Genomic DNA, 26,249 nt, shown 5'->3' on the forward strand with positions numbered 1-26,249 from the left:
ATGCATGCTCTCTCTCTGTCTCTCTAAATATATAAAATCTTTAAAAAAAATACTTTACTGGGGCAATTATTTTCAAAGCATGTATGTGTGTGTGCATGTGTGTGCATTTCCATTAAATTTCACATCTCAACAAGTAGAATGATTTGGGATTCTTGAATATTATGTATTATCTCTTCTTTTTGCTTTCTTAACCAAAAAGTTTGACCAGAAACATAATATGCTGTAAAATATTATGAAATAAGAATGTATCCACCAGAAAGAACATGTGAGAGTGCTCATGAAAATGTATACCTGCAGTTGCTCAAAGTCTTGTAACTAGATGAATAAATATGCATGCAGATATTTCTGATTATTTTAACAGATGTCAACTAACCATATTTCCAAAGCTTCATTTAGACTACTACATTAAATTGCTGCAAAACAAACTCACACCAGGAAATGAGTATGAAAGTGAAGATAATCAGAGGAAAATCTAAACATTCTGGCCAGTAAACATTGAAATAATGGTTCTGACACTCACCGTATTGCATACGTAGAAGCTGTAATCATCAGGAAGAGCACCAACACCATGCCCACCCCTGTGAGGCCAGGAACTATAAAAAAAATGTATATAAGTACATTTTAACTTAAAACATACTGTGAAAAAAAGTACAAAAAATTATTACCTTAAAATCCAAAGTACTATGCTGCTCTGTGGGAAGCCCAATTCAAATCGCCTATCTCCTTGTATGTTCCCTCTCAAAAAAAGGCCTTTCCAAAATTAGCAGTTTCAAGGTACTTAGGACAAAGCAGTCTTTCTACCTTTAATATAAGAGTCCGCCTTAGTATTTTCAAGTATCCCACTCAGAACGGTGAATGTGTACATACTTCTATAGGGACGTGCTCTACCTAACGTACAAAGATCAAATATCAGTAATGAAGACAAGAAACAGAAATTAAATATATGTTTAATGGGGAGGCAGGGAGGGGCAGCAGGGAAAAACTTCCAAAGGCATGAAAAAATTTTAAAGACTTAGTGTTAAGATGGGTTCATTATATTGATAGTGTTTGTTTTATATATATATATTGATGGTTTCATGGATATATGCAAGAGTCAAAACTTATGAGAGTACGTATTAAATAGATGCAATTTATTATATCTTAATTATACATTAATAAAATTGTTTTAAAGGAGGAAAAAATATACAACAGGGCTGGGTTCACATGGAGCACCCCTTATTGTTTTGTTTTTCTCCCCCACAGTATTAACACTCCCTTACTCTCTCAGCCCCCCTTTTATGGAACTAGTAGCTGCTTCAGTTTCAATTCAAATAATTTCTTTTGGGCTTCACTACATAGAATAATTTTAATGAAAAAATAAACAAAATCTAAAGCTTTCTAAAAACTACAACTTTAAGCATAGAACAAAACAATAGATTTCAAGAAAAAAAATTATAGTGCTGATGTTTTAAGAACACTTGCAGGCATATTTCCTTAGTATGGAAAATATGCTGTAATCAGGGCTTCTGATATGATATAACATCATTTTTTAACAAAGAAAAAACTGCAAACGTGTTGGTTTTCAAACTTAATACTGATGTGATAGATGGCTAAAAATCCAATGTTAGCCCATATAGCATATCCAAAATGAGTAGCTGATACGCTATATCAACAAGAACTAAAATCACAATAGTCTCATTTCTTATTATCTTATTCCTACCAAATAAAATATCCTGTCTATAAGTTACCATTATTTACTCTTACAATCATATCAGCAACAGTAAGTCCAAACGCCCCAGCTGAGAGATTCCACCTTAAATCTATATGGAAAGCTACTGAAACAACTGGATCTCCAAAAGCATACACATCCCCCAACTTCTCTCCTTGCCAAAGAACCACCTAGGAAACAGAAGGGCCATCATGAACTATAAGCCACTAGCAGAAGCAGACAAGCTGGGAACGAGAGAAGAGCAACACGGGTATGCATCATTAGAATCCCAACAGTTTAGAAACAGTGGAAAATAACATTAGAAATCTCAGTGGAGTGGAAAGAAGTTTCTACTTGTAAAGAATCATATGAGAAATTAGGAGTTAGTCTTTGTATACTTAAACTTGGATACTCTTTCTTCCTCAGTCTTCCCAATGTACCAGATTTGGAAGCCTAACAAGACTTCCACTTCCCGATGTGCTTAATCCAAATCATCTCTTCTCTACCCTTCTTTCCCAGGGCACTCCCTTCTCCTCATCTTTCTCATTGCCCCAGGTGAGTACTAACTGCCTAGGGGTAAGAGAAGAACAAGATGACTATACTAAGTTAAAGGACTAATAGTACAGAAAAATGTTACTTACAAGGAACAACATGTCTATAAAATGACCCAGCCTTTCCACTCCCAAGTATTTCCCCAAAAGAAACATAAACATATATCTACATAAAGATTTGTTCAAAAATATTCATAGCCACTTTATTTTTAACAGTTAAGGCCTGTAGACAACTCAAATTTCCATCAACAAATGAATGGATAGACGATTGTAATATCTGTACCTGAAAAATTAATCAGCAGTTTAAAAAAAATGAACTATACGCAATGACATACATGAATCACAAAATTATTTGACCAAGTGAAAAAAGCCAGACATTCTCCCCCCTCAAAAAATCCCAAGAGCATAAACTCTGTGATTCCTTTTAACTGTGATTCCTTTTATATAGTATTCTAGAATATCCAAACCAATCTCCAGTGATAGAAAGCAGATCAGTTGCTAAGAGGAATAAAGGGCAGGATGCATTATAAAGGCACAAAAAACTTTTTGGAATGATAGATATATTTGTCATCTTGATTTTGTTCTTGATTTCACAAGTGTATACACACATCAAAACCAATTGAGTAACATAATTTACATATGTATAATTTAGTGTACTTCAATTATAACTCAATACAATTGAGGAAAAAAAAAGGGGGAGGTCTTTCTCTCTGGCTTCAAGTAATTAAAAAAAAAAACCTTATTTGACCAAATGAATAAATAAATGATAGAATCCCAGATGGCTCCATGATGTGAAATGTGTGGCTGGAGAGGCCTTTCCAATTATTTTCTTGGGGCTTCATTAAGGTATACTGTGTTTGCACACAAGGTTTCCCACGTGGTTCTAAATATGCCAAGGTTAGTTATGGAATGTCTACAAATCACTTCATCAGGACACCTGAAAAAACTGAGTATGTTTAGAGTGTAGAGGCATAATTTTCAAAGTATATTATTTGAGCATTAATTTCTTGAGATATTAACTTCTATTACTCAGAAGTGTAATAACTATTCCTTGAAGAGTCACAGGACACATTAGTATATTAGTCTCTGGGAAGTACTAGTACCAAGAAGCCAGTTTAAATTTGAACAGATCTTTCCTCAGACATTTAACTAGAGAACTCCTTTTAAGAACAAAACATGGAAAATGAATTGGAAAGATTTTGGGAGGGTGGGTAGTAAAATAGTTGATGTCAGTCATTTGAAGGTGAAGTAGACAGCTTGGCTGATGGGATGCACATTCTGGGATTAATGGTCCTGTTACTGTCCCTTCGAACAAACCCCAATCTCACTGGATCTCATCTGTAAACTTAGGAGAATCAATTCAATGCTTTTTTAATATTCTTTCAGATTTATGAAGTTATATTTTTTATCTAAAGGATTCAGGTTTCCTTTCTAGTTCCCAGAAGTATAAAAAGACCAGAGTTTGTAATTTATAAATAGACCAGATCAATGAAGAATAAGTTACTTATAATTAACAATGAAAATAAAAAATTAGGGGCACCTGGGTGGCTCAGGTGGTTAAGTGTCCAACTCTTGATTTCAACTCAGGTCATGGTCTCAGGGTCGTGAGATCGAGCCCTGTGACAGGCTCCACACTCAGCGGGGAGTCTGCTTCTCTCTCTCTCTCTCTACCCCTCCCCCTGCTCATGTGCTCTCTCTCTACCTCGAGTAAATACATAAAATCTTTAAAAACAAATTACTACAGGGGCTCCTGGGTGGCTCAGTTGGTATGCGTCTGCCTTCGACTCAGGTCATGATCCCAGGGTCCTGGGATAGAGCCCCACATCGGGCTCCCTGCTCAGCTGGAGGACTGCTTCTCCCTCTCCCACTCCCCCTTCTTGTGTTCCCTCTCTCACTGTGTCTCTCTCTGTCAAATAAATAAATTTAAAAAATTATTACAATTACAATGGTCAATAAAAGGGAGTACCTTAAGAAGCTATGCTTTTGTGTCACTGGAATTAAACAGAGGCTGGCTAACTGATTATCTGGATGCTATAAAGGAGGTCTATGTACCAAGTAGAAGAGTTAAACAATTGGCTTTATCTTCAGTAAATATTCTCTGGGCATCTATAGTGTACTGTTAAGTGAGAAAAAAATGAATCCTGCTCTAAGAGAAATCCCATTCCAATGTGGGAGACAGGATAAGGAGAAATGCAACCTAGGGCACTAAATGCTAAAAGAGAGCTAAGTTTGAATGTTTTCCGGGTACATCAAAGGGCACCCTAACCTAGCTTTCAAGGACAGCTCAGCTAAGACCCAACATATTAGCCTCTATTAGTACATACATTCCAGGAGTCAGGAAACACAGGTTGGAAATGACTGAACTAGTCAAAGCTTACTGGACAAAGTTACTTGCCAAAGTGAAGTACACTGTCTCTTTGAATCCTTCAAGTTATGAAGCAAAATCTAAACTTGTAGGAAAGACATGCTTGTATGTTTATTCTTATTACTTTTTATCTATGCATATTAGATTTGTTAATTAGCTGCCTTTAAAATGAACGACTGCAGTGTACTGCCATTTCTAGATGAAACTGAGGGATCATCTTCATCCATACCCAGATGTGGTCAGAAATATACCATCTTGTACTCATTATCCTGTTGTTTCTAACATAACTGGAAACACAATTCTATTTGTTTATGAGGATTTTTCTAATTGAAATTGGATACTGTGCATTTTATTCTCATCATATAAGGTATTACCAAATTTGGAAATAATGTAGCAAATGTTTTGAAATGCATGTTTGAATAAACCAATCTTTTAAACTTGTTTTACTTTATAAATTCTTTTTCTATATAAGTTCTTAATTGGACTATTTTTAACATTTCTTAATGAGTGATCTAACTACCATATTTTATATCACTTGAACTGCCACTGGCTTTAGTTTCTATGAAACAATAAAGGTTATTTCTCAGTTGTAGGTTACATTGAAAAATATTTAAGGACAGAGAGAGAGAGAAGACTCTATGTAATATTAAACAAACTAAAATCCAAGAAATATATTAATTAATAAAAAATAGTCTTTATCACTAGAACATCGAAAAACATGCATGCATTCCTCCATCAGAAACGGGATTTTTCCTAGGCACTGTACCTAACAACATTCAAAGATAGCTATGAAAAAGTTTTCGTCATAGACGTATTAGTAATATAAAACTAGGTTAAGTCCATTTGTAGAAGATGGTCTCTTCTCCCTTGCCATCCTTTGATTCTGTTTTGTTCTCTCACCTACTACATGGTAGGGCCAATCAGATGCCCTTGAAGCTCTGGACTCATACTTTGGGGTTTGAGGCTGGGTTCCAAGCTGGGAACTAAATGACTCCTTCTGGCCAGCACACTACTTCTTTCATGAAATGATGTAGACTGGGACACTAAAATGAGGCTGACATGCTGATTTGGGGTGATTCCCATTGTTTGTTTTGACAGAAACTCCACAAGGGGCGCCTGGGTGGCTCAGTCATTAAGCATTTGCCTGCAGCTCAGGTCATGATCCCAAGGTCCTGGGACTGAGCCCCGCATTGGGCTCCCTGCTCAGCAGGAAGCCTGCTTCTCCCTCTCCCACTCCCCCTGCTTGTGTTCCCTCTCTCGCTGTGTCTCTCTCTGTCAAATAAATAAATAAAAATCTTAAAAAAAAAAAATATGTACCTAGAGTGCTGCATGCCCTAGGGGGAGCCCTACCTCAAACCTGAGAAGCTCACCTTCCAGTGGAAAAGATTATACATGTAAGAATATAAATTATTCTACAATATAGCACTTTACTATGTATCTTTAGGAACCCAGGCCAACAAAAAAGACCAGCTCTGCCTATCGGAATCAGGGATGAATGTGTGCATGATGGGGCATGTCAGCTGAGACTCAAAGGATGAGCAGAAGTGGACTGGGTTAAAAAGAGAGAAAGAGAATCGGGTAAGAGTAGACAAAATTTAGGTGTTGTGAGAAGGGAATTACAAGAGTATGATGAGATGCATAGTAAGGGTGAAACGGAGGCTTCTGAGGTACATGGGAAGGTTAATGAAACATACTGTCGGGTCACACAACAGAGACTCTCTGGGATGGAGCCAGGAAATTTATGTTTTTAAATATTATTTCTAGTTAGTCCAACACCATTTATGGGAACTTCTGGGAAACAACATAGAATGGTGGGGTTTCATACTATATGAAGAGATCACCTGCTTCTACGCAAGTATTCATTATACTAAGGTTCATATCTTGGTTATACAAGAAATCTTTTTATATGTTTGAAAACTAAACTTTTTCAAACATTTTGCATGTCCCAATGTTTCACCTATACTTGGTACTGTAGAAAAAAATATTAAAACAATGAATTTATGAACCAAAACATACATTGATTCATACATAAGGATTTTTCTGTTTTTTCTCCTTCCTATTCCTCATCCAATTCTTAAGGCTTAAATAAAAAATATGCTTTCAATGAGCAAAGTTGTAAGCAAAACTAAAATTGTGTTCCTAAAGAGAAAACTATGAAATATTTTGTAAGTGGCAAACATCATGCATACATAAACAGGAAAAAAAAAACATATTTTATAAATCTAAATATATACTTGTGACAGGGAAGGGGAAAACACCAGAATTATTGCTATTTTCATCATAAAACTGATTGAAAAGAAAAACAATGCATTTGACAGAGCCATGACTCAGTCTTATATGCCATCTTGATCCTTAATAGGGTGTTTATGATAGCCAAGCCTTTATGACAGACCATCTCAGTGACCTAATCATCCTTATCCTGAAATAATGTGCTAAAAATCCTCCAAATGCAGTTTTCTGCTTTCATCCTTATAACTGTATGGTTGAGAAAGAGAAGAATTTTAGTAAGAATTATACTAACATCAGGACAAAATTTTGAGATGTTTACATGTGCTTTAACAAATGAATAGTCTAGACTGAGATTTCATGGCCAATATGCTTAAGAAGGAAAAGTAAATTACAGATGAAAAAGGAAACACATTTCAAGAAAAAATAACTGATTTTAATGACTGTTCATTCCTCCTCTTTTTATATAGGCTTTAAAATCATCAAATGTCCTACTAAATTACTGAGTTATAAGAACTACATCGATAATCAGAGTGCTTGGTGTTTCTTTCCAACACCTTGAGGGTAGAAGACTATTCCACTTGTATTATCTCCAATACTACTTGCCACAGCCAGGGGCACAAAGCAGGTCCTCAATAACCACATGGCATCACACTGTTGTTATTAGAACATATGGAAGGCAAATGCATTTAGTTACTTTAACTCTTCATTCATTCCAACCCCACTGTTTACCTTGCCTCTCTGTTTTTATTGGAATTTATGTTTGGTAACATTTGTTCTGGTTGCAAATTTTCCATGTTCTACTTTAACATACATTTAATTGCTGTGTAGTTTGATGATGCTTATTCTCAAATATTTCCCTGAATTTTCAGAAAGAGCAATGAATAACAACTTACCAGTTGTGAAGAGAAGTTTTCTAGGATCCTGAGAAAAAGGGGAAAAAAAATTGACTGAAAAACAAAACACTGATAATGTAAAATTCTACAAGGAATCTGCTGGCTATGATCCATTAGGCATTTACGATACTATTCTCTCAGTGGAAATGAGAAATTCAATCAAGATTCATAAAGCTTTCATGCAACACAGGTTCTGGAATAAGGATATTTGGGCTGGAGTCCTGCCTCTGTCACTCACTAGCAAGTTTCAGACCTTCCCTAATTCAGTTTCTCAGCTGAAAAATTAAAAATATCTATCCAGGGGTGTCTGGGTGGCTCAGTTGGTTAAGCATCTGCCTTCAGCTTAGGTCATGATCTCAGGGTCCTGGTATCGAGCCCCCCCACATCCAGTTCCTCATTGGGTTCCACGCTCAGTGGGGAGTCTGCTTCTCCTTCTCCCTCTGTCCTCCCCCCTACTTATGCACATACACACTCTCTCTTTCTAATAAAAAATTAAATCTTTAAAAAATATCTAACACAAAGAAGACTGTCCTTCTGAGAAAGAAAGAGCACTGGATACAGAGTCAGAAAATGTAGACTTTCATCCTAATGGCTAATTACAAGCCAGCAGTAGTGGCCTGAAGCCCACTCTTTGACCAACTGAGACTCAATATCTTTGACTATAATGTGGAAATATTAATATATACTTTGTCCACCATAATTGCCAAACTGCACCTACAAGATGTGGAGACAGACTCAAAAGTGATAAAATATGTAGGGAGGGTTGTTGCTGTAAATCCAATGCAAAGAATACTAATTGAATACTTATAATGTTTCAAATACCATGCAAAATAGTGATGATACTCAAATAAAAAGGACAGGTTCTTATTACTCAGAATTGTAAAAAGTAATATTGTTAGTGTAATCTGTCCTTTACACTACATCTCTCATGGTGAAATGGACCTTAGGCAACTCCCTCTCTATCTTCTGGAAAACTGAGGTCAATCCCCAGGAGATTTTTGGATTTGTTTTTCATCTTAATGGTGCTTAGTATTGCACAACTTTGGAAATTCTTTCTTAGGCCTCCATTGACTTTGGAGTCAGGCCACCCTATATCCAAAGTGGGAAGCCATTCATATGAAATAATTTCAGAAGCCTTGAATAAGGGCCACTTGCCCAGCAATAGCTCCTCATCCCATTGGGGCCAGATGACTTCTACCTCTGCCATTAGGAACGCAGCTCAAGGATGACCTAGAGGAACCTAGTATATAAACAACTAGTGAAAATACAAGACCAGCTGAACAAAGTGGTAATACCAGAAATATGAACAAATAGCTGTGGGAACTCAGAAGATGGAACAATTCCTACTGCCAGGGAATGGAGATGGAATGTGAGGGTAAGAGATAGTTTTGCAGATGACAGGATGAGGCAGATTCAGCTAGGTCATCAAGAACGTGCCACCCAGGAGCTGGAAGGTGGGTCACCCTAAATCTAGAGAAGACAGAGAGTACAAAACACAGGACAACAGGGTGCATGGCACAAATCGGTCTTTCTCAAAGACAACTCATGGAAGATTATGTGTTTATGCATACAATGTGTGTGTGTTTTCATCCTCCTCTAGCACACTGCCTGATGCCTATGAGGGGCTCAAAATATTTATTAAAATAAAGAAGAGAGGGAGGAAAAAAGAAAGAAGGAGGGAAGGAAACAAAGAAAGGGGAAATACAAATTAAAACAATGAGTTACCATTTTTCATCTGTCAGATAGGCAAAAATTAAAGAAAAACAAAAACAACTGAGGGGCAGATATAAGCATTCTGACAAACTTGGTAGAAGTGGGTCAACCAGTGAAGCCTTTTTGGAAGGCAACTTGGCAACGTCCATCAAAACTAAAAACGTACATACCTTTGAAACTAAATTCTACTTCTAGGAATCTGCCTAGTGGAAGCATATAAAAAATTAATTCATTGGAGTGTGGTTCATAACAGAAACTGAAAACAATCTAAACATTTGTGAATAAGGAAAGGGCTAAAAATAAACTACTGCACATTAATATTAAGAGAATGATAGATCTATACTTTCTGATACAGCAAGCTACAGTCCATGTAATTATGGAAATAAGAAAATTGCTGAGGAACAGGTTTCATAAAATGCCTCTCAAAATATAAGAGAACAGAAAGTTATTAACTGTGGGTACTTTTGGAGGAGAAGGTTTCACTTTTAAACTTTTGAGGTTTTAAAATATTTTATTTGGGGCACACATCCTTCATAAAATGAAAGAAAATAACTAAAAACCTAAAATGATTAAAATTTTGGAATATTTTACAATATTCCAAGTATACAACATTAAAATGAGAGAACCATTTTAGTTCTTAAAGACCCAAGATGACAAAAACAAAAGAGAGATGCAAAGAAGGAAAGAAAAAGAGGAACGTGTGTAGCAGATGTAGGAAGCAAGGAAGCCCATGTGCTGCGGGCTGAGGGGGAGAGAAGAATGGGGGGAGGCAGCGGGAGAAAGACATGGAGACAGACCCAGTTCTGGGTTCTGGAGTCACTACATATGAAGAGCTTCTGGTGGCATGTGAAGGAGCTGGCTTTGTCAGTGGACCTTAATGCTGGGTGCTCACCCCAATTAGCTGGTGAATTTTCAAGAAATATCAATACCTGACCCGAACCCAGACCAGTTAAATCATATCAGCGTTTTTAAGAATACTAGCATCTCGTCAAAGGATTTATCAAAGACTGCTTGCTATTTTGGCTTTGTGATTTGTTTCTGTGTTCGTTGTCAGTTTTCCCTTTGCTTTGTTCTGGGAAGGAGATCAAGCACACAATCATAGCAGTATTAATCTCAATAACTCCGGTGATAACGTGGAAGAGAAGATGGAGTTGGGGACGATGGGGGAACAATCTTACGAAGTCACTGCCAGACTTAGCAGAACAGGGCGGGGTGATCCAATTCCACACCTAGCAGTTTGATTTTGATGCAGTCTTGGAGTGAAGGAAAGGCAGACTGAGGACAGGATGAAGTCCTGAGCAACAGAGAGCTAATCAGGGCTGTATACGTGTTCATCGGGCTCTCGCCCAGCACCCTGCACATATAATTTCATCTCATGGGTGGCTTCCCATGGAGAAAAGCAGCCCCAAGTCAGACACTGTCTGCTACAAAACTGAACTCAAGGTCACCTATTTCAAGGATTAAAACAAAGCAGAGTAACCATTAAAACACATAATATTTTTTAAGTCAAATAAACAGATGATCCAGGATCCTCAAAGAATCAACCTGTTTTTCTGCCCTTCCCCCCGGCCAAGTGCAGTATCTGACTTATTAAAAAAAAAGAAAACTTGTGCCCTGTAAAAACACTGGATAGTCTCCACTGGATGGGAACCAGGCAACACTGCTGGGAGGCAGAAGGCCGGCCTGAGTGGCAGCCATCCTAATGCTGCAGAATATAAAAAGTTGACACTCTCGAACTCCCATTTGCAGCAGGAGAGACTGTGAAACAGTAATTACCTATACTTTCTATTGAAAAGGAACAAAACTCAACCTGACAATTTCATCTTAAAAGCACTCAAAAGGAGCAGCAAGGTACAAATTTTCCATGAAAATCACAGACCTTCATTAGTTAGCTCATGACAAGTGAAAGAATGAGAAGACAAAGACCACCCACCTCATCTCGGTATCTTGCTGCATTTAGTTCCGCGAAATCCTCACTGTAGTTCACTGAGAAGTTGAGGGCATTCACCAGATGGGCAGCCACGTGCACACCTGCAGAATCACACGGGGCACAAATCAGTGGGATTTCCATATACACTCCGTGAAGAGGACTCCTTTCCTCTCCCTAAGCTAACACAGGGTCAAACTTTGACAGCTATCTGAGCACTAAAATATTAAATTGCAAAGGGAAATTTTAAAGACATAACAAGTCTTGATTATAGAGAGCTGAGTATAAGGAATCACGTAAAGAAACTGACTTTTCAAAGGCTAGAATAAAATACCCCTAGCAAGTCAGGGTTAGGAAACAAAACATGTGAGTGTGTGACAATATGCCCATGTATTTATTTATTTAAGCAGCTCCTAGATATTTGAGTTTTTCTACATTTTTCACCTCTCCTCTATCTCCAAATCTGTTATAGGCCTTGTATCTTTCACTGCCACTCAACCTAAAATATAGGCTCACTGAAAGACTTTTAGCCAGTTAAAATTTCTCACAATCCATAAATTCAAGAAGGAATTTCCTAAATTTCCTAAACCCCATAGCAAAAGTCTTGGTAATCACTTCATTGGGATTAAAAATTCAGGAAAATAATAATTACCATTTAATAATCTACCCACACTGGCACAGTAAACAGAGAGCTCAACCAAAGCGGAGCTCACATAGAAGGTGGAGGCATTAGGAAATTAATAGAGTTGAAGACAAATTCATTTTGGCACAGCTAGGAAAAAGGAAAATTATCTTGAGGAGGCTGGACAAGGAAGGAGCAAATGAACTTGTACATTGGACGAGAATGTCTTCTCATAGGTGAAATAAGGTTCAGATTAACAGTACATTACAATGTACTAGAAAGGATGACAGATAATTAATTGGAAATCTGGTTTTCTTGGCCACACTGCATGATTACCAACACCCCAGATTAGCTCTTTGTAAAATGACAATGACAGAAAAAGGAGACTTAATGAGATTAGTGACCTGAAACTGGTTAGTGAACCATTACAGTCTATACCAATAGAGGGTGTGTAGTTATTCAACAGAAAACTAGTGTAGAAACTGGAAAACCTCATGGTTCTCTCCAACCTAGCACATGAGCTGTAGATACACAAAGAGTTCTGAAGGACTCACAAACACAAATAGAAGCAAGAGAAGGACTAGAATGCTAACTAACTTCAAGTTTGTTTAAAGGATTGATAAGCTCCTGCCAGAATCAAATTAGAGGAAGGAAAAACGTCTAATAAAATGTGGACAGAAGAAAGTAGCTCGGGAAAAGATATCTGTAACCTACAATGGTAGAAATATTAGATTGGCAACAGACCTATTCATAGAAACCTGGCAGGCCAGAAAGGACTGGCATGATATATTCAGAGCACAAAATGAGAAAAATATGCAGCCAAGAATATTATATCCAGCTAGGCTGTCATTGAAAATAGAAGGCGAGATAAAACGCTGCCAGGACAAACAAAAACTAAAAGAATTTGCAAACACAAAACCAGCCCTACAAGAAATATTGAAAGGGGTCCTCTAAGCAAAAAGAGAGCCTAAAAGTAACTTAGACCAGAAAGGAACACAGACAATATACAGTAACAGTCACCTTACAGGCAATACGATGGCACTAAATTCATATCTTTCGATAGTTACCCTGAATGTAAATGGGCTAAATGCCCCAATCAAAAGACACAGGCTAACAGATTGGATAAAAAAAACAAGACCTATCGATATGCTGTCTACAAGAGACTCATTTTAGACCCAAAGACACCCCCAGACTGAAAGTGAGGGGGTGGAAAACAATTTACCATACAAATGGACACCAAAAGAAAGCTAGGGTGGCAATCCTTATATCAGACAAATTAGATTTTAAAACAAAGACTGTAATAAGAGATGAGGAAGGACACTATAACCTACTTAAAGGGTCCATCCAACAAGAAGATCTAACAACAGTAAATATCTATGCCGCTAACATCAGAACAGCCAATAATAGAAGCCAATTAATAACAAAAACAAAGAAACACATCAACAAAAATACAATAATAGTGAGGGATTTTAACACCCCCTCATTGAAATGGACAGATCATCTAAGCAAAAGATCAACAAGGAAATAAAGACTTTAAATGACACACTGCACCAAATGGACTTCACAGATAGATTCAGAACATTCCATCCCAAAGCAACAGAATACACATTCTTCTCTAGTGCCCATGGAACACTCTCCAGAATAGATCACATCCTAGGTCACAAATCAGGTCTCAACTGGTACCAAAAGACTAGGATTATTCCTTGCATATTTTCGGAACACAGTGCTTTGAAACTAGAACTCAAGAGGAAAGTCGGAAAGAACTCAAATACATAGAGGCTAAAGAGCATCCTACTAAAGAATGAATGGGTCAACAAGGAAATTAAAGAAGCATTAAAAAAATTCATGGAAACCAATGAAAATGAAACCACAACTCTTCAAAATCTTTAGGATACAGCAAAGGCAGTCCTGAGAGGAAAGTATATAGCAATACAAGCCTTTCTCAAGAAACAAGAAAGGTCTCAAATACACAACCTAACCCTACACCTAAAGGAGCTGGAGAAAGAACAGCAAATAAAGCCTAAACCCAGCAGGAGAAGAGAAATAATAAAGATCAGAGCAGAAATCAATGAAATAGAAACCAAAAGAATAGTAGAACAGATCAACGAAACTAGGAGCTGGTTCTTTGAAAGATTTAACAAGAGTGATAAACCCCTGGCCAGACTTATCGAAAAGAAAAGATAAATGACCCAAATAAATAAAATCATGAATGAAAGAGGAGAGATCACAAACAACACCAAAGAAATACAAACAATTATAAGAACATCTTATGAGCAACTCTATGCCAGCAAATTAGACAATCTGGAAAAAATGGATGCATTCCTAGAGATGTATCAACTACCAAAACTGAACCAGGAAGAAAGAGAAAACCTCAACAGACCTATAACCACTAAGGAAACTGAAGCAGTCATCAAAAATCTCCCAACAAACAAAAGCCCAGGGCCAGATGGCTTCCCAGGGGAATTCTACCAAACATTTAAAGAAGAATTAATACCTATTCTTCTGAAAACTGTTCCAAAAAAATAGAAATGGAAAGAAAAATTCCAAACTCATTTTAAGAGGCCACCATTACCTTGATCCCAAAACCAGACAAAGACCCCATCAAAAAGGAGAATTACAGACCAATATCCTTGATGAACATGGATGCAAAAATTCTCACCAAAATACTAGCCAATAGGATCCAACAGTACATTAAAAGGATTCTTCACCACGACCAAGTGGGATTTTTCCCTGGGCTGCAAGGTTGGTTCAACATCCGCAAATCAATCAATGTGATACAATACATTAGTAAAAGAAAGAACAAGAAGCATATGATCTTTTCAATAGATGCAGAAAAAGCATTTGACAAAGTACAGCATCCTTTCTTGATCAAAACTCTTCAGAGTATAGGCATAGAGGGTACATACCTCAATATCATAAAAGCCATCTATGAAAAACTCACAGCGAATATCATTCTCAATGGGGAAAAACTGAGAGCTTCCCCCCTAAGGTCAGGAACATGGCAGGGATATCCACTATCACCACTGCTCTTCAACATAGTATTAGAAGTCCTAACCATAGCCATCAGACAATAAAAAATAAAAGGCATCCAAATCAGCAAAGAAGAAGACAAACTCTCACTGTTTGCAGATGATATGATACTGTATGTAGAAAACCCAAAAGACTCCACCCCAAAACTGCTAGAACTTATACAGGAATTCAGTAAAGTGGCAGGATATAAAATAAATGCACAGAAATCAGTGGCATTCCTATACACCAACAACAAGACAGAAGAAAGAGAAATTAAGGAGTCGACTCCATTTACAATTGCACCTGAAACCATAAGATACCTAGGAATAAATCTAACCAAAAGGCAAAGAATCTATCCTCAGAAAACTATAAAATACACATGAAAGAAATTGAGGAAGACACAAAGAAAGGGAAAAACGTTCCATGCTCATGGATTGGAAGAACAAATATAGAGAAGATGTCAATGCTACCTAGAGCAACCTACACATTCAATGCAATCCCCATCAAAATACCATCCACTTTTTTCAAAGAAATGGAACAAATAATCCTACAATTTGTATGGAACCAGCAAAGACCCCAAATAGCCAGAGGAATATTGAAAAAGAAAAGCAAAGCTGGCGGCATCACAATTACGGACTTCCAGCTCTATTACAAAGCTGTCATCATCAAGACAGTATGGTACTGGCCCAAAAACAGACACATAGATCAATGGAACAGAATAGAGAGCCCAGAAATGGACCCTCAACTCTATGGTCAATTCATCTTCAACAAAGCAGAAAAGAATATACAATGGAAAACAGACATTCTCTTCAACAAATGGTGTTGGGAAAATTGGACAGCCACACGCAGAAGAATGAAACAGGACCATTTCCTTACACCACACACAAAAATAGACTCATAATGGTTCAAAGACCTAAAGGTGAGGCAGGATTCCATCAAAATCCTAAAGGAGAATATAGGCAGCAACCTCTTCGATCTCAGCCACAGCAAGTTCTTCCTGGAGATATCACCAAGGGCAAGGGAAGCAAGGGCAAAAATGAACTATTGGGACTTCATCAAGATAAACAGCTTTTGGGCACCTGGGTGGCTCAGTTGGTTAAGCGACTGCCTTCAGCTCAGGTCATGATCCTGGAGTCCCAGGATCAAGTCCTGCATCGGGCTCCCTGCTCAGTGGGGAGTCTGCTTCTCCCTCTGACCCTCTTCCCTCTCGTGCTCTCTCTCATTCTCTCTCTCTCAAATAAATAAAAAAAATCTTTAAAAAAATGCAAAATCTATAAAGAACTTATCAAACTCAACACCCAAAGAACAAATGATCCAATCAAGAAATGGGCAGAAGACATGAACAGACATTTTTCCAAAGAAGACATCCAAATGGCCAACAGACACATGAAAAGGTGCTCAACATCACTCAGCATCAGGGAAATCCAAATCAAAACCTCAATGAGATACCCTCTCACACCAGTCAGAATGGCTAAGATTAACAAGTCAGGAATTGACAGATGTTGGCAGGGATGCGGAGAAAGGGGAACCCTCCTACACTGTTGGTGGGAATGCAAGCTGGTGCAGCCACTCTGGAAAACAGTATGGAGGTTCCTCAAAAGGTTGAAAATAGAGCTGCCCTATGACCCAGCAATTGCACTACTGGGTATTTACCACAAAGATACAAATGGGGGGATCCGAAGGGGTATATGCACCCCGATGTTTATAGCAGCAATGTCCACAATAGCCAAACTATAGAAAGAGCCAAACTTTCCATCGACAGATGAATGGATAAAGAAGAGGTGGTATACACACACACACACACACACACACACACACACACACACACACACACACAATGGAATATTATGCAGCCATCAAAAGGAATGAAATCTTGCCATTTGCAAAGACATGGATGGAACTGGAGGGTATTATGCTGTGCGAAATTAGTCAATCAGAGAAAGACATGTATCATATGATCTCACTGATATGAAGAATTCTTAATCTCAGGAAACAAACTGAGGGTTGCTGGAATGGTGGGGGGTGGGAAGGATGGGGTGGCTGGGTGATAGACATTGGGGAGGGTATGTGCTATGGTGAGTGCTGTGAATTGCCTAAGACTGTTGAATCACAGACCTGTACCTCTGAAACAAATAATACATTATATGTTAAGATAAAAGAAAATAGTAGGAAGGGAAAAATGAAAGGGGGGGAAATCGGAGGGGGAGACCAACCATGAGAGACTATGGACTCTGAGAAACAAACTGAGGGTTCTAGAGGGGAGGGGGGGTTCGGGGATGGGTTAGCCTGGTGTTGAGTATTAAAGAGGGCATGTACTGAATGGAGCACTGGGTGTTATACACAAACAATGAATCATGGAACACTACATCAAAAGCTAATGATGTAATGTATGGTGATTAACATAACATAATAAAATTTTTAAAAAGTGTAAAAAATAAATAAATAAAAAAGTGGACAGGAATTTAGAAGTTGGTTAACTAACAAGCAAGGACAGAGTTCTAAGGAAATTTTTAAGAGGCTGTCCAGGTGAGACTTGACTATGGCATAGGCATAAAACATTATTTAAGCAAAACTGTCTGTGTCCTCTAGCTTTATCATGTTTGAAATGTGTAAGTTTAAAAAAATCCTTTCATTTTAAATTAAGGTTTGTATGTTAACTACATGCTTTGTGGCTCCTTCTTTCTTAATTCTCCTGAAAAAAAGCTCTAGGTATCAGTTGTCTGAGATACACCCTTAAGGGATACATTCACCTTCTTTAAATGACCTTTCAGGTCAAAAGAAATTGGGGCTTCTAATTTTGGGCAGCAGGGAGAAAGCCAGGCCAGTTATTTTGAATAGATATTCTGATTTAATTCTCTCAACAAAACATTAAAGTGGGTAGAAACATCCCTATTTCACAGAGAAGAAAACAAAAGTTAGAAGAGGTCACCCAACTAAGGTTAGACAACTAGTGAGTGGCAGAATGCAAACAGTCTGGAATGCGTGTTCATTCATGGCAAGACTCTACAAGATCTCAGTCTCTTCGCTGTTCTCCAACTAAACCAGAATATTTGGATACAACTGCAGTTTAGAACAAACCAAGTTACAAATGTGTCCACATTCCCGGGCCCTCCTGCTTTCCTGACCTTTCACTTCCTCTGTTGTAACCCAGCCCTGACCCCAGCCACACCCTTGGTCCTCATCTCATCCTGGACTCTTACTCCATCCCCAGCCTCTTGAGTGGTATGGAGTCCTAATCCTACCCGAGCCTCTCCCCATCTCTCGCCTGCAGATGTGGGACCCACCAATAAGCTGTCCAGGGACAAAACAGTGCAGATGCCTGTTTCGACAGTACTTAGCAACTTTTTAAAAGCAGAGAGCTTAATGACCTCTTAATAGTAGCTGCACCAAAACATGTCTGATTCAAAATAGTCATACATACATATCCAGACCAATGTCCCTGGTGTCAAAACAGGTCGGAAATGTCAGGTGCTATGCCACTGAGATAATTAACACCTGAGACTGTAAATTATAACTAATTTCACCCTAAAAACTTCCTATGGGCGATCTCATTTCAGTCTTCAAACCATGAGGCAGGTGCTACTGTCAATCACTTTATCATTAAAATAACAACAAATCAAAGACCAGAGAACTTATGTCACATAGTTAGGTAGGAGGGCAGTTGGGGATAGATCCTACACAACCCTGCCTCCAAAGTCCAAGTATTTAATTAATATGTTTATAACTTTCTGTTCCAAAATTTGAAAAATATCACATAAATGTTCAGGATAAAAACTTATTTTAAAATGACTCTTTTAAAAACCAAAAGATTCTCACTTGATATTTGTTTTTCTTTTTTTTCTCTCTTTTTTTTATTATGTTATGTTAATCACCATACATTACATCATTAGTTTTTGATGTAGCTTCCATGATTCATTGTTTGCGTATAACACCCAGTGCTCCATGCAGTACGTGCCCTCTTTAATACCCATCACCAGGCTAACCCATCCCCCCACCCCCCTCCCCTCTAGAACCCTTAGTCACTTGATATTTTAACCTGGAACTGAACAGGATAAATTTCCACAAACATTTGATATTTAACACCAAGTATTAATATCAAAGAAACATTTATCAAATATACTTTTAAATGAAATCACATTCTATGAATGTACATTTCACATTGTAATTTGTAAGCATTTAAAGTCCTATCATATCTTTATTTTTAAACCTTAAAAATTTTTATTATATTTCTTTTAGTCTTTCTAAATGAAAGTATTTACTTGTAGGAAACAATTATTAACAGCTTCAGGGCCAACTCTCATACATTATAATGTGAAAACTATATACACGTGTAAGACATGCTCATTTTCTATAGCACGATTAGGCAACTCTCTTTAAACACATGGAAGAGAAAATTAAGGTATGTGATGAGAAAAATCACAAGTAGGTGACAGCAAATAATTTACAGAACAACAAAAATATCATTTATAAAATGTGTTCTAACATAATATTTTCATATCTTTTGGTTTTCTCACCTGAAAAAATACATATAGTCACACCACAGGTTATATGGAATGTTCTGCTTTTATCCAACAATCTTCTGGTTCTCCTGCTTGGAACCTAAATAAAATTCAGTATGGTGAAAATGAAGCAGGAAATAAGATATGTGTACAAAGTTTTTCACTATAGCATTGTTCATGATATCAAAGTTTTAGAAATATGGCAGAGGCCTAGGAATTAAAAGTTGGTGAGATGAATTATGATATATCTAGTCAGTGGAACACCTAAACCATTACAGAGAATGTGAGAAGACTTATTATTGATATGGAAAGATGTGTCAGATACACGGCTAGGTAAAAGAGTGATAACACATAAACTATACTATAGTCCTATGGTGTTTAAAATTAATGGCATTCTATGCAAATCTGAAGGCATTTACCCCAAACTGTAATCTGTGGTTGTTCCAGCACAGTAATATTAGGAGAAACTTTCACTGATTACTTTACATATTTCTGGAATGTTTGAGCTGTACAATATATATGATTTCCTTTTGTAGTCAAAAAATAAGATGATTTTTAAATGAAGCAATTCCATCTATGGTTTTAAATGCCTTCTTGATCTTATAAAAAAATAAAATGTCAAGCATCTTTGAATACCTATGTTTCACATCAGGGGACCATTCTTTAAGACTTATTTAAATACTGAGAGACTTAGGTGGGCACTTTTCATTTCCTGCCGTTTATCTTCTCTTTTTTCACACCAAGCCAATAGCCAGTCGTAGGCATCAAAACCTAGCATTTTACAATGGTAGGCAACCTAGAGAAAGAGTTATTTCCACAAATTACTGCATTAAAAGCAAAGAGTTTCTAAATATAATTACATGAAAAGGTTGAGAAGTTTTACTGCAGTAAATCTGCTCATATGAACCACACAGAACATCAAAGTGACCTCATATTAACAACTTCCTTTAAAGTATCAGTATTGATCCAAGAATGCCTTACTATTTCAACAAGAAAAGAAACACAAACACACCAGGATAACTGAAGACAAAAAATAATTTGTTGAGTTTTAATTTCCAAAGTGCTTTACTGTTTCCTTACAACCTTCATTTTACAACATCACACATGACATCACATCTTAAGACATCTCCAAGACTATTACATAGCTTAAAACATGCATGTATTTGAAAAGGAGATAAATCGCCACCAACACCAGTAGTCACTGTATATTTTGCTGAAAGTCCACAGGGCTCTAGTTTCTAGTTTGCTCACCTGGACTTAACAAAATGAAAACACAGGCTCTCAATGAGGCATAGTAGTATAGTGGAAAATCTCAGAACTGGGACTGATCTTAGCTCTGCCATTTTGCTAGTCTCATGACATTGGTCAAGTTACTTAACCTCTCTGTGCCTCAGTTCTTCATCTATAAGACCTACAGAATCATTGTGAGGATTCACACTTACATCCATGGAGTGCGTAGCCCAGCACCTGATATCACTATTAATAGCCATTTCTATTATCCACTGCCTCTATCTAGCATTGCAGAATAGCTCACTGATCATCTTGACAGGTGACATGGTCTTTACTATCATCTGGTAGCTGACAGCAGATGATAGAAATCAGTCTATTAGAAGATCAGACCATGAAAACTCAGTAGTACTAACATGCCACTGTTCCACTTGATTTTTTATCCTGGAATCTGTGACTAGGATTTTTTGTTCTTACCTTCTGGGATCCTCGTAGGTAAGCCAGGAGCGTCCGGCACACGGGTAAAAGGATAAGGCTGCAGTTGAGGTTAAGAACAGATGCGGAGGCTCTGCTTAGACACAATCCTAGCTGAACAAATAAGGCAAGAGTCAAAACACAGTCAAGGCAAAAACAGACTACAAACTTGCTGCAGACTTCACCCTGCTTCTCCTTGAAGGATCATGACAAAATGCCAACTTCTTCGAGACTCTTGAACAACTGTCTACTTTCCTCTCACCAAAAACCCCTAAAAGAAACTAACTGGTCTTTGTCTGCTCTGCACTGCCATATAACTTAGTCTCCCCTCATTTCCACTAGTGTTATAAACAGCTGAGTACATTTTTCTGGTGTGAAGTTAATTTCTTGTTGTGCCCCCACTATACTGTTATGGGTATGAAGGGGCCCTCCAGAGCCTTGGTGTATTATAAGGCACCTCCACACTGGTGTAGTTGAATCCTCTTTTCACCGATAAGGTGCCAAAAATTTCAAATAAAGCTTTTTCATTTGTGTTCTCTCTAGAACCCTCTGACCATACAACCCCCTTCCAAAGCATTGTCTGCCTGACTTTCAGCTCTTTACCTTACTGACTCTATCCATCTTTCAGGTTTTACCTTAAACATTGTGCCTCCAGAGTTCTTCTGTGACCCAAAACTAGGAAGGATCCCGATCAGCTGTGCCCCGCACAAAGATAATCATAACCACATTGTGCAATGCTTTTTTCAAAGAATCAGAACCCTCAGTGTTGAGGCCATACTTTCTGGCAACCAATTGCAAATCAAACTCCTGCTAGACTGTCATCTGCTATTGTCTGGTACTACCTACATTCTTCATATAAATAGTGTATCACATGAAAATAAGAGATGGGGTCATATCTGTACTCTTGTCCTAAAATAAACATAAAAGGACTTTATTTTAAGGATATCAACTAAGAAATATGTATAAATCAGATGCTTTTCTTATCTTAAAATTATTTATGCTCCTGAGATTTCCAACTTAACTCCTGGCAAAATAGCAACTCTGTTACAAAATGTTTGTTCTCAGCACATGAAGTATTGTTCCTGAAGGGGAGACAGGGTAATAAGTCATGTCAGGAAAGCAATAATTTTCATTGACGTATATAAAAAGTAATTAATATTTCCAGTTAGGCTATTTATACACCATGAGTTAGAAAACCTTAGGGATATATTACAATGAATATACTAGTAATTAGACAAATAGAAATAAGCCCCTCTAGACTATCTAAAAAAATGTTAAATATAATATTCTCACCTCACTCAGCAAAGTTATTATCATTTCAGAGTGATGGGTTTTTGTTATTTAGGCCTCCAGAGAAATAGAGTAATTGTTATCTCTTTGATCTGGCATGTGCACATGATAAGAAAATTTTAGCTCAAGGGATTTTAGATGATAATTTTATCTGCAATTTTAATGTACCAGGACAATAATTCACTTAAAATTTATCAGCTAAAATCTATCATATAAGTGTAGGACTTAAGAGATACAAATAAATTATCCAATTTTCTTTTGTAGTTCAATGATTTAAAGAAAATTCTTATATTCTTCATTTTCTAACAATATATCTAACAATATATCGTGTCTGGAAGTGTTTTATTGTTGTGCTTACATTAAATCACATAGTGATTCAACTCAAAAGTGGCTTTAAGTCTCCCCTTAGGATAGATGGAGTTTATCTTGGCATACCACTTTTTCCTTAACAATGCTGTAAAATCTACCCCGAAATTTTACCAAGGACTCATTCCCTCATGTAGGTTTGTTCCTGAATTTTTTAGTTTTAGTTTTTTCAACTAAGATGAAAACTTCTCTTTACTAGGTTATCAGAGTACAAAACTCCCTCATTCTGAAGCAATGGAGAGAGTGAGAACATGGAAACAGATTGCAGTCAAGTGGCGCAAGCATAGGAAACCACGTGATCTACTTACTACATGGGTAACATCCTACAGCGTAGAGCATTTGTTTTATTTAGTCCCTCTTAATGCATGACCATTGTAAGAATCAGCTTCCTTAAATGTTTACTGAAAACAAAGAACCGCCCCAAGTTATGTGGCCAGGTCCACTCCGTGACTCTGACTCGTGTTACCATTCCTAGAGCGCTTAACCGCTACTCTACTTTTCCAACTTCGTTCGAGTTTGTTGTCACTAGATGGCAGTGTTACTTTCACGTTTAGAATCCTACCTGTCAAGGTCTCTAAAACATAATTGAGAATTCCATATGTAATTTTAAAACTATAAATATATTTTAGATGAGTATATACAAATAAAACATAGCTTACTCCTTTTTATGGACTGAATGTCTGTTCCCCCCAAATTCATATGATGAAATCTAATGTCAAGAAAGAAAAGGAAAGAAAGGGAGAAAGAAAGAAAGAAAAAAGAAAAGGAAAGGAAAGAAAAGAAAAAAAGAAAAGAAAGAAAAAGGAAGGAAGGAAGGAAGGAAGGAAGGAAGGAAGGAAGGAAGGAAGGAAGGAAGGAAGGAAGGAAGGAAGAAGAAAGGGATGTCTGGGTGGCTCAGTAGGTTAAACATCTGCCTTCAGCTCAGGTCATGATCCCAGGGTCCTGGCATCGAGTACCGCATCGGGCTCCTTGCTCGGTGGGGAGCCTGCTTCTCCCTCTGCCTGCCACTCCCACTGCTTGTTCTCTCTCTCTCCCTCTCTCTCTCTGACAAATAAATAAAATCTTAAAAAGAAAACAAGAAGAAGGAAGGAAGGGAGAAATCTAATGTCATAGTATTTGAGAGCTTTGGGGAGGTAACTGTGTTTAGATAAGATCATGAGAGTAGGGCCCCCATTGTGGGATTAGTGCTCTTATAAGAAGAGGAAGAGACCACAGCTCTCCATAGACTCCATGTCAGGATACAGCAAGAAAATGGCCCTGCAAACCAGGAAAAGGGCTCTCATCAGACATCAAATCTGCTGGCACCTTGATCTGAGACTTCCCAGCCTCCAAAACGGAAATAAATGTTCTTTTAGCCACCTGGTCTACGGTATTCTGTTAGAGCAGACTGAACTAATGCAATCCTAAAGAACATCATAAGAGCATATGCCATTTGAAGCAAGTTATAAAAGAATATAACATCTGCATATAACAAGTACATGGTAATTTTCCTAAAATCTCAAACACATGGTTTCTTATCTTAATTCTGCTACTTAATAAATATTGATCTTGAGCTAGTTAACTGTCCTTTTCTGTAAAATTAAGAGGGATAAATGTTCTTATCTGTAAAATCAATATAATATGCTATGATACAATAATCTTAGTTCTTAGAACTTTTGTGAAAAGTAAAACCAGTCTAAAATACGCAAGCACTATATAAAATTAATTTATTGCCTTGAGGTCACTGTATCACATCTTTTCTCTGAATGTTCTCCTCTGTACTTCTGCAGTAAGTCCCACTTACGTTATTCATTCAATACATATTTATTGTGATATGCACATATCCCAAAGCACTGGGAGTTCAATGACGAATAAAAACAGAGAATGTCTATTCCTTAGTATGTTTATGTTCCAGTAGGGGAAACAGATACTAATCAAATAGCTACATAATCAAATGTAAATTCTAACAATGATCAATGCTGTGAATGAGAAATACAGAGCACAAGCATGTGTAACAGGAAATGAAAGCTAAATAAGGTCAGGAAGGCTTCCTTGATTAAGTGAAAAGTGAACTGAGATTTTGAGGGTGAGAGTACAGGTCATTCAAAAATGAGAAAGACATCCATACAGAAAAAAAACAGCATGAGAACTTATGCGACAAATGGGAGTATGGTGTATATATGAGAATTTAATAGCAGGTCAGTGTGGTTGGATTGGAAATGGAGGGTGATTACAACAGAAGACTGGAGAAGGGGTAGACCTGCTGGATTGTGTAGGTCACATTAAAAATGCAGGTCTTTATTAAAGACCTTAAAACACATTTTTTAAGCAGAGAGGTGGTATAAAGAGATTAGTATTTGCTAATGATCACTCTGAATCAAGTATGGAGAACAAATTGGAAGAGAGTAATTTGGGCAATTACATTACTTTGTGTAGTTAATCATCACAAAAATGTCATTTGAGACAAGGATTGCATTTTATGGTAATTATGACTGAGTCTTACATACAGAAAGGATCCAGTTTTGACTAAATATTGTACTTATCAGTAAGTTTATTTTGCCAAGTAATTTACCAATACATGTACCTCTGAACTTGGAGAACTTAAAAGGGCCTCTCCACAACCCACCATCCACTCAGAGTCTAACCCCTTCTATGACTGCCCTAACCAAAGGTAATCCACCCTCTGTTGATTTTTTCCAGAGATAGCAGCCTCTTCCACCATCAAAAACTTGTTTTGCTTTCTTACATTAGCATGAAGTCTGAGTCTCTGTAACTTCCACCCACCAGGCAGCTCTAGATAATAATATTCCCAAACTGAAAATAAAAAAAAACAATGATTTGCTAATCCAATCTTGTTTTCTTCATGCAAAACACAATCAGTTGCCTCTGAAATTCTTGAAATAATCGTTAGACTCCCTCTCATCTCTATGACCTTTCCCAATTCTGCCAGAATTCAGCACATTCTCAAGATATTAGTAAACATAGATTAATAGTAGCAGGCAGTACTGAAGAGCATCATCTCCCTCACAAAGCCATGATCTCCCCTAATTCTAAAACTGTGCTAATTTATAGGGCAAGTCTGTTACATAATGGCTCATCTTAAGTTTGCAACATAGAGATTTTCTCACATGAGTTGCTACCGAGCAATGATCCCTATCCTACAGTGGAAAAAAAACAATGACGGTGAGAGATAGCAGGTACAATGCAAGAATGGATTGGCTTTAGCCTAGTCGATCATATTGGGTGTGAACCCTAGATTCTAATTTTTTCCTTCTTAATTTTGCTTTATTTAAAAATTTTACATTCATGTTTTCCACATCTTCATCTAAGTTTTTGACAAAGTGTAACAAAATCCTATTGAAATTGTTGACCTGCAAACTACCTTTTCCAGTAAATTAACTTTCAAATGAACATTTTG

At 37.3% G+C, this 26,249-nt stretch overlaps 1 protein-coding gene across 2 annotated transcripts in view; it reads right to left on the reverse strand.

Moving 5' to 3' along the window:
• Positions 1-26,249, reverse strand: part of NOX4 (NADPH oxidase 4) — a 179,082-nt gene that overhangs the window by 130,205 nt on the left and 22,628 nt on the right. For both annotated transcript variants that reach the window (XM_028091716.2, XM_028091715.2), the window contains exons 3-7: positions 21,200-21,310; positions 19,511-19,595; positions 11,372-11,469; positions 7,726-7,753; positions 521-593 (exon numbers count right to left, since the gene is read on the reverse strand). In XM_028091716.2, the coding sequence (XP_027947517.2) occupies positions 521-593; positions 7,726-7,753; positions 11,372-11,469; positions 19,511-19,595; positions 21,200-21,310 (395 nt within the window). The remainder of the gene's footprint in view (positions 1-520; positions 594-7,725; positions 7,754-11,371; positions 11,470-19,510; positions 19,596-21,199; positions 21,311-26,249) is intronic.

The sequence above is a fragment of the Eumetopias jubatus genome, unplaced genomic scaffold (assembly GCF_037043125.1).
Source record: "Eumetopias jubatus isolate StellerSeaLion01/CBP00866 unplaced genomic scaffold, mEumJub1_p1.0 scaffold_13, whole genome shotgun sequence".
NCBI classification, from domain to species: domain Eukaryota; kingdom Metazoa; phylum Chordata; class Mammalia; order Carnivora; family Otariidae; genus Eumetopias; species Eumetopias jubatus.